This window comes from Hypanus sabinus, unplaced genomic scaffold, assembly GCF_030144855.1.
Source record: "Hypanus sabinus isolate sHypSab1 unplaced genomic scaffold, sHypSab1.hap1 scaffold_1157, whole genome shotgun sequence".
Lineage (NCBI taxonomy): Eukaryota > Metazoa > Chordata > Chondrichthyes > Myliobatiformes > Dasyatidae > Hypanus > Hypanus sabinus.
This window is the reverse complement of record NW_026779215.1, coordinates 104,473-119,894: the sequence shown is the minus strand read 5'-3', so window position 1 is coordinate 119,894 and position 15,422 is coordinate 104,473. Positions and strand designations below refer to the sequence as shown.

Sequence of the window (15,422 nt, the reverse complement as noted above, 5' to 3'; positions counted from 1 at the left end):
GCCTGGACCTCTCTTGAGATTCTAAATTGGAGAAAGGCCAATTTTTATGATATTTACAAGGATTTGACAAGTGTGGATTGGGACAGGATGTTTTTTAGCAAAGGAGAACTTGGTAAGTGGGAGTTCTTCAGAAGTGAAATTTTAAGGGTGTAGAGTTTGTATGTGTCTGACAAAATAAAAGTTGAATGGTAACTAGTGCAGGGAATCTTGGTTTTCAAGAGATATTGAGGCCCTGGATATCTCGTTCCTCTAAATGCCGTGGACTGTTGGGTGCAACCAAAACTCATTAATTCATTTCATAATTCCACTCCTGAACTCATCTGACTTTCCTTTAGTTGTCTTCTTTTGGATTCTAAAAGCTTCCTAATGGTCTTTTGCTCTTTTGTTTGCCCTCTCCTCTGCTTTTATGTTGGTTTTGGTTTCTCATTTAATCCACGGTTGTGCCCTGCTGTCATTCCAATGCTTCCACGTCTTTGGGATGTATCGATTACTCAGCTCTCGAATTGCTCCCAGAAACTCCAGCCATTGCTGCTCCATTGTCACTCCTACCTTTTCCCTTCCAAACAAGTTTGGCCAGCTTCTCTGTCACAGAAACATGGAGAAGTTCAGTACAGAAACAGGCTATTTGGCCCATCTAGTCAATGCCAAAAACATTTAATCTCTCTAATGCAACTACCTGCACCGGGATCATCACGCTCCGTACCCCTACCATCCAGGTACCTGTCAAACTTCTCTTAATGGTGAAATCGAGCTCATATTCTCCACTAGTGCTGACATCTCATTCTGCACTCTCACGACCATTTCAGCAAAGAACTTTTCCAAATGCTCCCATTAAATTTTCACCTTCCCCACTTGCCCATGACCTCTGGTTGTCGTCCCACCCAACCTCAGTGGAAAAAGCTGCTTGCATTTACCCTATCTATACCCTCATAATTGTGTTTACTTCTGACAAATCCTCAGAGCAATGTAAAATTTCCTTGTTTATGTTTGGAGCCTTTTTTAGGTGTATAAGATGATGAGGGGCATTGAGTGTGTGGATAGCCAGAGGATTTTTTCCCAGCGTTAAGATGGCTAACAGGATGGGGCATAGTTTGAAGGTGCTTGGAAATATATGCGGAGGGGATGTCAGGGGTAGGTTTTTTACACAGAGAGTGTTGGATGTGTCGAATGCACTGCCAGCAGCGGTTGTCGAGGCGGATACAACAGGGACTTTTAACACTCTCTCAGATAGTTACATGGAGCTCAGAAAAATAGAGGACTATGCGCTAGGGAAACTCCCGGCAGCTTCTAGAGTAAGTTACATAGTCGGCACAGCACTGTGGGCCAAAGGGTCTGTAATGTGCTATAGATTTCTATGATTCTATGAAATTCAAGGGAAATCTCCAAACCCACGGAGTGGTGACTAGTAGTGAATAGTGGGAAAGTTACTGGAACGTATGTTCAGGAACCGGAAATATAAGTATTTGGATAGATGTGGACTGATTAAGTATAGGCAGCACGGCTTTGTGCATGGTAGGTCATGTCTAACCAATCTCATGGAGCTACTCGAGGAAGTTATCAGGAAAGTGGATGAAGACAAGGCAGTGGATGTCGTCTACATGGACTTTAGCAAGGCGCTTGACAAAGTCTCATATGGGAGGTTGGTCAAGAAGTTTCAGTCACTCAGCATTCAAGATGAGATAGTAAATTGGATGAGACACTGTCTTTGGCAGTATGGTAGCAGATGGTTGCCTCTCTGACTGGAGGCCTGTGACTAGTGGTTGCCACAGGGATCAGTGCTGAATCTGTTGTGGTTTGTCATCTAGATCAGTAATCTGGATGATAGTGTGGTTAACTGGATTAGCAGATTTATGACTGGTGGTGTAGTGGACAGCGAGGAAGACTATCATGGCTTGCAGTGCAATCTGGACCCCCTGGGAAAATGGTTTGAGAAATGGAAAATGGAATTTAATGCAGACAAGTGTGAGTTGTTGCACTTTGGACTGACCTACCAACAGAGGTCTTTCACAGTGACTGGTCGGGCACGGAGGAGTGTTGTAGAAGAAAGGGACCTGGGAATATAAGTCCTTAATTCACTGAAAGTGGTATCACAGTTAGATAGTGATGGAAAGAAAGATTTTAGCCCATTGGCTTTCATGAACCAAATACTGACAATAGATGGTTATTATGTTGACTTGTAAAAGAGGCCTAATTTGGAGTGTTGTGTGATGTTTTGGTCACCTACCTACAGGAAAGATTTAAAAGAGTTTCAGAGATTTCAGAGGAAATTCACAAGGATGTTGCCAAGTTTGGAGTACTTGGTTATAAGGAAAGATTGAACAGGTCAGGACTTCATTCCTTGGAATGTGGAAGATCGAGGTGAGATTTGATTGTGGTAGAGGGGCACAGATAGTGTAAATGCAAGCTGGCTTTCTCCACTGAGATTGGGTGGGACTTCAACCAGTGGCCAGGGGTCAAGGGTGAAAGGTGAAATGTTGAGGGGAACATGAGGGGAATCTTCTTCACACAGATGGTCATCTAGGTTTGGAATGAGCAGCCATCCCGAGTGGTGCATGCGAACTCGATTTCAACATTTAAGAGGTTCATGTAGGTACCTGGATGGTAGGGGTGTGGGAGTGGCAGTTTAAATAGTTCAGCACAGACTAGATGGCCCAAAGGACCTGTTTCTGTGTTGTAATTTTCTACAAGAACCTGAAATATTACAAAAATTCACTCTAACCCCTTTTAACCGCTGTGCGGACCAACCATTCATCTCAGCACGAGTTTTTTTTTTATATGGTGTTAAAACTGTGGCAGTTTAAGTTAATAATACATAAAAGAAAATCCTAGGTGCACATCCACAAAGACAATTTGCGTGAGACTGTTTCAGTTACTGTGGGGCCAGGCACCCATACTGCTCAACAGGAACAGGGAATAATACCAACGGAGAGAGTCAAAATGAGCCAGGTCACAGATTGGAGGCGGCAGAAATGCCCCATTGTTATAGAGACAGGAAGAGTATCAGGGAATTGATGGTCATTCCAGGTTCCAGCACTCTGCCCAGTCAGGAGATGATTTCTCTGTCCAACTTGGGTTGAACATCACTGTAACAGTGTGATACCAGATCAAACCTTGGCAACTCAAGAATTCTCATCTGAAATGTGGTCCTAAATCCATTGATGGATTTTGTAAATCTTTTCACAGGATAAAAATGAGAAGGAATTTGTCACCGGGAATCTCAAACACAGTCCGCCAGTTTTGCTGTCTCTGTCTGGATATTTAAGAAGTGGAGCAAGGATATTCAATCAACCATCCTTCCTGCTCAGACTGTGGGGAGGGATTTATTCGGTCATCTCAACTGAAGGTACATCAGCAAGTTCACACTGGGCAGGGCCATTCACCTGTTCTGTGTGTGAAAAAGGATTCAGTTGGTCTTCCCGCCTGTGGACACACCAGTCAGTTCACACCACACCGGGCGGAGGCTGGTCATCTGTTGAATTTCTGGGAAAGGATTCACTCAGTCATTTGACCTAATGGCTCACCAGCAAGTTCACACTGGGGAGAAGCCGTTCACCTGTTCAGTCTGTGGGAAGGGATTCACTCAGGCATCCAACCTACGGAGACATCAGCGAGTTCACACCGGAGAGAAGCCATTCACCTGTTCAGTCTGTGGGAAGGGATTCACTCAGACATCCAACCTACGGAGACATCAGCGAGTTCATACTGGGGAGAAGCCATTCACCTGCTCAGAATGTGGGAAAGGATTCAGTGAGTTATCCAACCTACTGGTACATCAGCGAGTTCACACTGGGGAGAAGCCGTTCACCTGCTCAGAATGTGGGAAAGGATTCAGTGAGTTATCCAGCCTACTGAGACATCGGCGAGTTCACACTGGGGAGAAGCCGTTCATCTGCTCAGAATGTGGGAAAGGATTCCGTGAGTTATCCAGCCTACTGAGACATCGTCGAGTTCACACTGGGGAAAAGCCATTCACCTGCTCAGAATGTGGGAAAGGATTTACTGATTCATCCACCCTACAGAGTCATCAGCGACTTCACACTGGGGAGAAGCCGTACACCTGTTCAGAATGTGGGAAGAGTTTTACTCAGTTATCCCAAGTACAGAGTCATCTGCGAGTTCACACTGGGGAGAGGCCATTCACCTGCTCAGACTGTGGGAGCAGATTCACTCATTTATCCAGCCTACAGAGACATCAGCGAGTTCACACTGGGGAGAAGCCGTACATCTGCTCAGAATGTGGAAAGGGATTCATTCAGTTATCCCACCTACAGAGTCATCAGCGAGTTCACACTGGGGAGAAGCCATTCACCTGCTCAGTCTGTGGGAAGGGATTCACTGATCCATCCAACCTGCAGAGTCATCATCGAGTTCACACTGGGGAGAAGCCGTTCACCTGTTCAGAATGTGGGAAGAGATTTACTCAGTCATCCCAACTACAGAGTCATAAGCGAGTTCACACTGGGGAGAAGCCGTTCACCTGCTCAGTCTGTGGGAAGAGATTCACTCATTCATCCACCCTACAGCGACACCAGCGAGCTCACACTGGGGAGAAGCCGTTCATCTGTTCAGTCTGTGGGAAGAGATTCACAGAGTCATCCAGCCTACAGAGTCATCAGCGTGTTCACACTGGGGAGAAGCCATTCACCTGCTCAGTCTGTGGGAAGAGATTCACTGATCCATCCAGCCTACAGAGTCATCAGCGAGTTCACACTGGGGAGAAGCCGTTCACCTGTTCAGAATGTGGGAAGAGATTTACTCAGTCATCCCAACTACAGAGTCATCAGCGAGTTCACACTGGGGAGAGGCCGTTCACCTGTTCAGAATGTGGGAAAGGATTTACTCAGTCATCCGACCTACAGAGTCATCAGCGAGTTCACACTAGGGAGAAGCCGTTCACCTGCTCAGAATGTGGGAAGGGATTCACTCAATCTTCCACCCGACTGAGACATGAGCGTGTTCACACCGGTGAGAAGCCGTTCAATTGCACAGAATGTGGGAAACGGTTCACTCTGTCATCCCACCTTCTGGAACACCAGCGAGTTCACACTGGGGAGATGCCGTTCCCCTGCTCAGAATGTGGGAAGAGATTCACTCAGTCATCCCACCTACAGAGTCATCAGCGAGTTCACACTGGAGAGAGGCCATTCACCTGCTCAGACTGTGGGAGCAGATTCACTCATTTATCCAGCCTACAGAGACATCAGCGAGTTCACACTGGGGAGAAGCCGTTCATCGGCTTCGTCTGTGGGAAGAGATTCACTGAGTCATCCAGATTACTGGAACATCAGCGAGTTCACACTGGAGAGAGGCCATTCACCTGCTCAGAATGTGGGAAGAGATTCACTCACTCTTCCACACTACAGAGACATCAGCGAGTTCACCCTGGCTAGCAGCCTTTTACCTGCTGAGAATGTGGGCAAGGATTCACTCAGTCATCCCAACTACTGGCACTCCAGTCAGTTGTTATGAATCCCTAGGTTTTGTTTGCTGTGGACTGTCATTTTAAGAGAGAGAGATTAAGAAGGTGAATCAGTCTGATTTGCAGCTTGTTTACATCACTCCCAGCTTGTTTAGTTTTAGCTGAGGACACAGACACTCAGAGTCAGGAGATGAAGGAGAAAAAATGGAAGGATCTATACAAGGGAAATAGGTGCCAAGGGTCACTGTTTGGAATTTCCCTATGCCCACAAAAGTGGGTTAATTATCGATCCAGCGTACACAAATGTGTGGTTGTCACGTCGTTTGATCCGTATGAGTGGATCTGATTTGGGGTATCCTATGAAGACCACTGATGTGTTAACCCTTGCCTGTGTGTGGTGTGGTAATTCATTTGAAGACGATACCCCTTGTGACAAGTCACTTTGGGTGATAATTAGTATGTGGATTTGGAAGGATGACAGATAAAATCTGCAGTGACTGTTCTCTTGTTTTACCACCATGCAACCTGTGGAATTCGACATAATTGCCTTCCCTTTACATTTACCCTGGATTACAAATATCTCTTTCATCAGTTATTCCGTGGCTGAACTGAACTTTCATAATTTACCATCTCAAGACTCCAGACCTTGGTTCCCCCATGCTCAATAGTTTTGGATTTATACTTACACACATATATAAACATAACACTGTTAACTTTTGTTTATTTTGCTTAAGTTACTATATTATAAGTACATTCTAATAAAGGTAGTTTTAACATCAAAAACAGATTCCTGCTGTAGTCTCCACGAGGAAATCTGCAGATGTTGGAAATTCAAACACACACAAAATGCTGGTGGAACACAGCAGGCCAGGCAGCATCTATAAGGAGAAGCACTGTCAATGATTCAGGCCGAGACCCTTCGTCAGGCAGTCTCAGGCAGTCCTGACGAAGGGTCTTGGCTTGAAACGTCGACAGTGCTTCTCCTTACAGATGCTGCCTGGCCTGCTGTGTTCCACCAGCATTTTGTGTGAGTGTTGTTTCAGGTGTAGTCTATTGGTGCTGATTTGTTTCAAAAGCTTTACAATTCATAACAAAATTGGGGCCTGCATCCGGGATATGAACATCTATGGGGGCGTCGTCATTAATTATCGATTTCATTGGGGAAGTCCCTTTTGATTTATTTGTGTGTGGAAAATCAGCAGCGGATGCTGATTATTGTTTGGAAGCAGCAACCTCTGAGGCATTAGAGGATGCCAGAAGGATTGAGTTGTTGAGTCTTGTTAGAAGGGTAAAACTTGTTATGTTGAAATTGACAATGAGGAGGGCACAGTTGCAGAGGATAACAGCTGAACATTATGTTTCTGAGAGTGTGTTTAAAGTGGAGGAGTTGGAGGTGTTTCCTGAAAGTAAATCTAGTGAGCTTGAGCTCCAGTATGAGTGAGAAAAATTAAAGATGGAGGCTGCGGAAAGGCAGAGGCAGTTTGAGGCTATCGAGGCAGAAAATCAGAGAGGAGGCAGAAAAACAGAGGGAGGAAGCAGAAGGACAGAGGCTATTCGAGCTGTAAAAGATACAGTGGTTGCAGCAAAGGGGTCTAGCGTTAGACTCTGGTGATGAGTTTGAGGCCAGTCAGGAAATTAAATTGGTACCTCCATTTGATGAGACAGAGGTTGATAAATACTTACAGCATTTTGAGAAGGTTGCTTAGAATTTAAAGTGGCCAAAAGAGGGTTGGTTCTCTTACAAAGGGGGAGGCTTAGCAAGCCTATTCTGCTTTGACAGTTGATGAAGCAGCTGATTATGACATAGTGAAACAGGCTGTGCTCAAAGCTTATGAGTTGGTCCCAGAATCATACAGGCAAAAGTTTAGAAATTTGTGGAAATCTGTGAACCGGACATATGTAATTTGCTTATGAGAAGTCTGTGTGTTTTGATTGCTGGTGCACATATATGATGATATATATGATGATGATAAATATATGATGATTTTAATAGCTTGAAAGAGTTAGTTTTAATTGAAGAATTCAAAAAGTGTGTCCCTGATGACACAAAAACATATTTAGATGAAAAGGATGCTGCCACTTTGCAGGAGTCTGCTAGATTAGCAGATGAGTTTGCTTTAACTCATAAGTTTAAGTTTACCCAGAATAAGAGCTTCCAAAAGAGTAGCAGGGATCACCAGGGTAAACGCGAAATTATAGCTGGGACTAGTGACAAGTGTAAGGATGAAGGGAAGCAGTTGAAAGAGAAATATTCTGGTCTTGCTTGTTACTATTGTAAGAAAGCTGGTCATATGATGGCTAATTGTTCTGTCCTGAAGAAGAAAAAGGAAAAGGTGTCAGTCCCGAATACCTGTGATCAGTCTGTTGAAGCACCTATCAACCCACAGGGTTCTGAACATTCTGTTGAGGCTCAGTTATGGACTGAGAGTTCTGACCGAATTAAGAAGGCTTTTGATCATTTTATGTCAAATGGGTTTGTATTAGTAAAGGAAGGGTGAACCCAAGAACCAGTGAAAATTCTTCAAGTTACTGGCGATTCTCAGTCACTTATATTAGACAGCATTCTAAAGTTTGGTGATGAGATTTAACACTGGTGAGGTAAATCTTATTAAAGGCATTGTGCCGTTGTACAAGGTAACTTTACTGTCAGGGTTGGTTTCAGGACCTGTTAAAATCGGATTATACTCCATTTTACCATTGGAAGATGTTGGTTTGCTGTTCGGGAATGACCTAAAATTGTTCCTGCAGTGCTATTGACAACTAAGACAACCACTGACGACCCACAGATGGATTTTAACATTTATCCTTCCTGCGCAGTAACTCAAAGTATGGCTAAGAAGTCTGCCGATGCAGACGGTTCTGTGCAGCATGATTCTGATATCCATGATAGCCAACATCGGGATTCAGGTTATGATGTCAGGGAATTTCTGCCTTCATTGTTTCAACAGGATTCAGGTCGTAAGTCTGATGAGAAAAATTTATCCCTGTCTGGGAAGGAGTTTATAGCAGAACAGAACCGAGACCCTGAGATTGAAGCTTTAAAAGAAACAACTTTCTCAGATGATGAGATTAAGAAAGTGCCAGTAGGGTATTATCTCAAGGATGGAGCGTCAATGAGGAAGTGGAGGCCACCTGCTATTCCAGCAAGTGAGGAATGGGCAATTGTTCACCAAGTTGTAGTTCCTAAAGTTATATGGCTGAAATTTTAACTTTGGCCTGCAGTCTGCCATCAGGTCGACATTTTGGAGTGAATAAAACTGTAAACAGTTATGAAATAATTCTACTGGCCTAATTTGAGGAAAGATGTTGTGACCTTTTGCAGAATCTGTCACACTTGTCAAGTTGTGGGTAAACTGAATCACTCTGCCCTATACCTGCATTCGGTGAACCCTTTTTAAAATTTATAGTGAGGGGACCTTTGTCCTTGTTAAAGGAACAGTGGATTGATGGGGATATACATCTTAACTTGTTAGACTTTGTGTAGAAGTTCAAGAATAAACTACAAGTCTGTAGTCCAGTGAGACAAAACTTAAAGATTTCTCAAAACAAAATGAAGTGTTGGTTTGATAAGTTGGCTTTGGAAAGAAAATACCAGGTGGGGGATAAGGTGCTTGCCTTATCTCCAATATTGATGAATCCACTTCAGGCTAAGTTCAATAGACCGCATGAAATAGTCTCTCAAATTAATGATCTGAATAATGCTATTAAAACACCTGACCAACGTAAACTAACACAGGTGGTACACATAAATATGATAAAGCCTTATTTTGACAAGCAGGCTCCATCTGTGAGTGTTGTTGTCAAAACAAATGAATCTGGTAACCCTGAGAATGAAGCAATTGACTCGTCTGAGAATTTTCACAAGCCAAACATGGTCGCAGTTAGGCTAATCAACTCGGTTGTTCCAGAAAACATTGTTAACAAGTCGGCTCATCTGCAGCCAAAGCAACAACAACAGCTGAAGGAAGTAATCCTGATGTTTAAAGATTTATTTCCCGATGTTCCCAAGCAAACCACGGTCGCAGTACATGATGTAGATATTGGTCAAGCCAAACCGATTAAACAACATCCATATTGTATGAACGTTGAAAAATGTAAATTGGCTGAGCAAGGAATTGAATATATGCTGAAAATGGTACTATGAGTCCTTCAGCATCAGATTGGAGCTCACCCTGCATTATTGTGCCTTAACCTGATGGTGGTGTTAGATATTGCACTGATTATGGGAAGGTAAATTCATTAACAAAAACAGAATCCTGTCCTATCCCTAGGGAGGATGATTGCATCAATAAGGTTGGAAAAGCTAAATTTCTTACAAAGATTGATCTGTTGAAAGGGTATTGGTGTGTTTCATTGACGGACAGATGTAGAGAAATTTCTGCATTTGTGACACCTTCTGGGTTGTGTGAATGCAATATTTTCTCTTTTGGAAGGAAAAATGGTCCAGGATCATTCCAGAGAATGATTGATTCTCTAATTCGAGGGTTAGAACATACAGATGCCTATATTGATGACTTAGCCACAGGGAGTGGCACTTGGGAAAAGCATATCTCTGCAGTAGAGAAGCCGTTTGACAGGCTTTCCCAGGACAACCTTACAGTTAACTTGGCTAAGAGTGAATTTGGCCATGCCACTGTGACCTGTCTTGGCTATGTTGTTGGTCAAAGCAAGTTGGCTCCTGTTGGGGCAAAAGTCCAGGCAATTTCTCAAGTTCCTATTCTGACTGCTAAGAAGGCTCTTAGAAGGTTTCTGGGAATGGATGGATATTATCGTAAGTTCTGTAAGAACTTTGCTGCTATCGCTCTTTCTCTGACTAATCTCCTGAAGAAGCGTGAAAAGTATGTTTGGACCGAACCTTGTCGGGAGGCATTTGATCGATTGAAAGTTATTATTTGAGGTTAGGCCAATCAATGTAGTGCTGTCAGCCAATTTCATTAGCAGGTTGGAGCTGTGGGTGGCAACACAAGTCATGGGTGCACAGAGAGTAAAGGAGAGGGCCAAAGAGACAACACTGTGGGGTATGAGTGCTGAGGGTCAGAGAGACAGGAGATGGAGCCCACTCTTACCACCTGCCGGCGATCTGACAGGAAGTCCAGGATCCAGCTACACAAGGCAGGGTGAAGGCCGAGGTCTCTGAGCTTCTTGTCGATACTTCACGCCTTCGTATGGCTACTGCTCTGCCCATGACTGTAAGGAACTGCAGAGAACTTTGGAGAGCAGAGAACATCAGAGAAACAAGCCTCCACTCCATGGACTCTCCCTACACTTCCACTCCCTCGGAGAACCAGGCCATGTACTCAAAGATCCTCACAACCTGGACATTCTCGCTGCAAACCCGCTCCCCCATCGGGGAGGAGATACAAAAGCCTTAAAGTGCGTAACACCAGGCTGAAGGATGGCTTCCTGTCTGCAGTTATAAGCCAAATGAATGATTAAATGGACTCGACCTCACAATGTAACTCGACGTGACCCTGCACCATGTGTCTATCTGCACTGCACTTTCTCTGCAGCCATAATGCTTTGTTACAGTTATTGTTTTATCGTATATCAGACCGATGTACCGTTGTTATGTATCGATCTGTGTGGATGGTACGTCAGGGAAGATTTTCACTGTCGTTCAGTACATGATGATAATAAACAAATTCCCCATTTTAATTGTGTGCAAATATTAGACAGACTGAGCTTCTGCTCTGGAACCACAGAAGGAAACTGAACAGTTCTCTTTCTGAGGAACGCAAATGAATAGAAAAGGCGTTAATCTCTCATTACGATCTGCGGTAAGTGGGATCAGGTGACTGGTGGTGGGTCTCCCATATCAATATCAGAATCAGGTTTAATAGCACCGGCATATGTCATGAAATTCGTTCAGAAGTAGAACCTAATTTTTAACCATAGATTTTAACAATTGTGATTTAATATAAGAATATAAATATCACATTGTTAAATTATATAAATAGTACAAAATGAAAAAAAAGATATAATAAACTATTTTAACTGTGCCGACTGTTTGACTGACTGGGTTGTTGCTTTGGAAGTAGTGGAGTGAAGCTTAACTGAACTTTACACAATGATGAGAAGCTCAGATAATTATAAAAAGCTAAATTCTCACATAAGTGGGTCAGACACCCAGAAACATCGGCAGCACTTCAGCAGGTAAAAACAGTGGAATGAAACATGCTGAAAATATTGCCGAAAAAAACCATATTGTCCACCACAACGAGAGGACGTGACAGATCCGGATCTCACTGCCTTGTCTGAACGGGGAAAGATGAAGCTCCACGTATAGGTAGAGCAGTGACCCGCAGATGCTGCAGATCTGCAGAGAAACGTGAACAGGAAACGGGATCACATGGCCGCTTCGGTCTCTCACCCCCAGACATGTCCGTTTACCCACTACTCTGTGGAAAGACGCAAACGCCACTCATATCTCCACTCACCTTAACTGTATTAGACATTTCAACCTCCAGGAAAAATATATCGTCTGTCCACTCGATCTATTCCTCTCGTAATCTTATAAACGTCCATCCAGTCTCACCCCAGCCTGCGCCGCTCTGGAGAAAACAACACAAGTTTGTCCAGCCTCTCGTTATAGCTCATGCCCTCTAATCCAGGCAGGGTCCTGGTAAACCTCTTCTGCGCCTTCTCCAAAGCCCCGACATCCTTCCAAGAATGGGGGCAACCAGAACTGTATGAAACACTCCAGATGTGGGCTAACTAGTTTTATAAAATTGTGTTACAAACTGTAGCGTTTTAGAAACAAACCAGCAGCAATAGAGTTCACACTGGAGTCTGGTTTTGATGTTAAAACCATTATCTTTAGTAGTATCGACTGATAATATAGTAACTTAACGAAATAAAGGAAAGTTACCAGTGTTATGTGTATATATGTGTAAATATAACTCCCAGACTATCGAGCGTGAGGGAACAATGCTCAGAGTCTTGAGATGGTAAAGTAGGAAAGTTCAGTAACACACAGAATAAATGATGGGAGAGAGATATTTGTAATCCAGGGTGAAACGTAGAGAAAAGGCCGTTACCTCAAAACAACCACCGTCGAAGTTCTTATCCGCTGAATCCGTCCACCGACGAGTTATCAGCGAAAGTGACCTGTCACAGGAATACCGTCTTCCAGGGGTTACCACACAACATTACCAGGCAAGGGTTAACACAAGATATTCCAAAACCTACTCCTATGGATTATACGAAGTGACAGCCACACACATTCGTTGTGGTTCCGTGTACCGATGATCAACCCACTCCTGTGGGCATAGGAGAGTTCCAAGCCTCAGCTGCGACTAACTGAAGCGATCAGCTTTTCCAGTCTCTCTCTCTCCCTCTCCCTCCCCCTCCCTCTCCTCTCTCTCTCCCTCTCTCTCTCTCTGATGGTTCAGTCCACAGTCAGCGCTGTCAGCCTGTGACTGACGTCATAGTCCCGCCTCCTCACGCCGGCGCTCTTAAAGAAACAGTCACAGTACGACCGCAGGCTCGTAACAGCCGCAACACAACTTCCCGACTTTTGAACTCAATGCTTCAACTAATAAAGACAACCATGCCATTTGCCTTCTTAACCACCCGATCAATCTGTGCAGACTCTTTCAGGGAGCGATGAACTTGGAGTCTAAGATCCCTCTGATCATCAACACTGTTCAGGGTTTTACATTTAACAGTGTTCTGTCTCATACATTCGACCTACCGAGCTGCCAAGATGATCATCACTAATCAAATCCCACTGAGATTTCTCAGGTCCTGTTGAATTTATTGCCAAGTGCTCAAGTACGGGAAGGTACAGGTACAGAGAAACACTGACTTGTGGCAGCATCACAGGCAAGTACATTCAGATAACACGCGGAACACAAATTATACGATTCTCTGTCAGTAACAGTTTATAAATATGTTTTATGTCATTAACGATATTTAAAATACATTGTGTCATGATCAATACTAAAATGTGCATTTGTGTCAATAACAGACTCGGAAATGTTGAATTTGGTCTCTGTCTCCATTCCTCCTGTAATCCACAACCAGCTCCTGTGTTTTTGTCACAATGAGAGAGAGGTTGTTTTCTTGACACCACTGTGTCGGGGTGATGACTTCTTCTCTGTCGGCTGCCTCGTTATTATTTGGGATTCGGTCGATCAATGTTCTGTGGTCAGCAAATCTAATTAGCAGATTGGAACCCGCCACTGCAGACCCACAGTGCACTATGTACTGATTGCAAAGCTACGAAATTGCATGTGAATAGCCTCCCCTCCCCCAACTCCACTCTTTCTGCCTCACCAGCAGACTGAGGCATCACACATCTCGCTGCCTCCGCCAGGATATTAAACTGTGAACAACTATGGTCAGGGACTGCTCTGTGGGGTACTCCAAACGCTACCTCCTTCCAGTCTGAAAACGATCCACTCATCCAGACACACACTACCGGCAGTTTATCATCTCCAACGAAAAAGCCTAATCACCTATTCCCGATGTTCAATACCATTGCTGACTCTGAGTTTACCACCGTCAAATGCCGGGAGGGACATAATAATCAGAAAGTCTCTAGTCACAGCCGTGTAAATAAAATGTGATCTCAGTGGGTGTGTGGCGCATGCTCAGAATGCGAAGGAGACAGACAAACTGAGCCAAGTCACAGACTGATGAAGGGGAGGAATGATCCATTTTGATACAGAGAGGGAATCAGAGAGTTTGATGTTGTGCCTGATGCCGGAACTGTGGCCAGTTAGAAGTCTTGTTCCTCCAACTTGTTTTGAACTGTGAAAATGTTTTATTTATACGAAGACACCATGGACGCTAAAGTTATTTGAGTTGAAATGTTGTCCTTCACCCACTGACGTGCTTTGTAAACTTTTAACAGTGTAGAAAAGGCAAAGGATTTGTGTATGGGAATTTCAAACACAACAACACGTTAGTTCCGCTGTATCTGTCAGTTCACCAGCGCTTGAATGCCGCCGATCCTTGAATGTGGAGGCGGAGATGCTGGAGAAGACAGCGCCCCACTCGCCACAAGGAGAGCCCGAACACGTGACCATGTCCGTGATCTGATTGGATACATCGCCATGACGTTCCGAGCACTGTGACGTCAATCACTGGCTCTCATTTTGGAAGGGATTCAGTTGGCCATCACAGATACACCAACAGCTTCGCACTGGGAAGCGGTCGTTCACCTGCTCCGTGTGTGCGAAGAGACTCATTCAGTTAACCCACCTTGTGATGCTCCGGTGTGTTTACAATAAAAAGAGGCCACATTTCTGTCCGGAGTGAGCAATGAGTTTCACTCAATCATCCCAGCTGCTGCAACACCAGCAACTTCACATCAGGGAGGAAGTTCAAATCAGCTCCGTGTTAAATGTTTAACCATCACGGTGACTGAAGGCAGCTGCAGGTTCATGAGGGACTGTTACTGTCAGATTCTGCAGTTCTTGCGGCTGCTCATGTACCCAGGACTGAACCCTGGTCACTGAGCATTGGAGGAGTCTGTTCTGCTGATGTTAGCCTTAAACTAGACTGGCGTTTAATATTGTGGATCTGTGAAAGGTAAATCAGTTCTGTATCAAATCCCGCGTCTCAGGTACTTACTGTCTCCACCACACTCACACTGTATACTAGGAAGGCCACTCGGCCCATCTGGTCCCTGCCCAAGTTTCATTTCCATATCAGTATATGCCGTTCCCCTTTCACTCTCCCTGAGATTACAGGTTGCAACTAGTCACCACTCTGTGGGATAGGAGATTTCCCTTGAATTTCATAAAATCACAGAAATATATAACATATTACCGATGCTTAGGCCCAGAATGTTGTGCCGACCATGTAATTTACTCCAGAAGCAGCCTAGAATTACCCTACCGCATAGCCACCTATTTTCCTAAGCTCCATGTACCTATCTAAAAGTCTCTTAAAAGATCCTATTGTATCCGCCTCTACCACCGTCGCTGGCAGTGCATTCCACCCACACACCACTGCTTAAAAAAATTAGCTCTGACATCTCCTCTGTACCTACTTC

At 44.2% G+C, this 15,422-nt stretch overlaps 1 protein-coding gene across 2 annotated transcripts in view; it reads left to right on the top strand.

Annotated features, from left to right (window-relative positions):
- Positions 1 to 15,422, top strand: part of LOC132386430 (zinc finger protein 235-like) — a 35,735-nt gene that overhangs the window by 5,297 nt on the left and 15,016 nt on the right. Inside the window, exon 2 of one of the 2 annotated variants that reach the window (XM_059958699.1) lies at positions 3,184 to 6,204. In XM_059958699.1, coding sequence (XP_059814682.1) covers positions 3,513 to 5,390 — 1,878 coding nt within the window. In that variant the 5' untranslated portion in view covers positions 3,184 to 3,512 and the 3' untranslated portion in view covers positions 5,391 to 6,204. Of the gene's footprint in view, positions 1 to 3,068; positions 6,205 to 15,422 lie in introns of those variants that run through there. The other variant, XM_059958708.1, reaches the window with a different exon arrangement.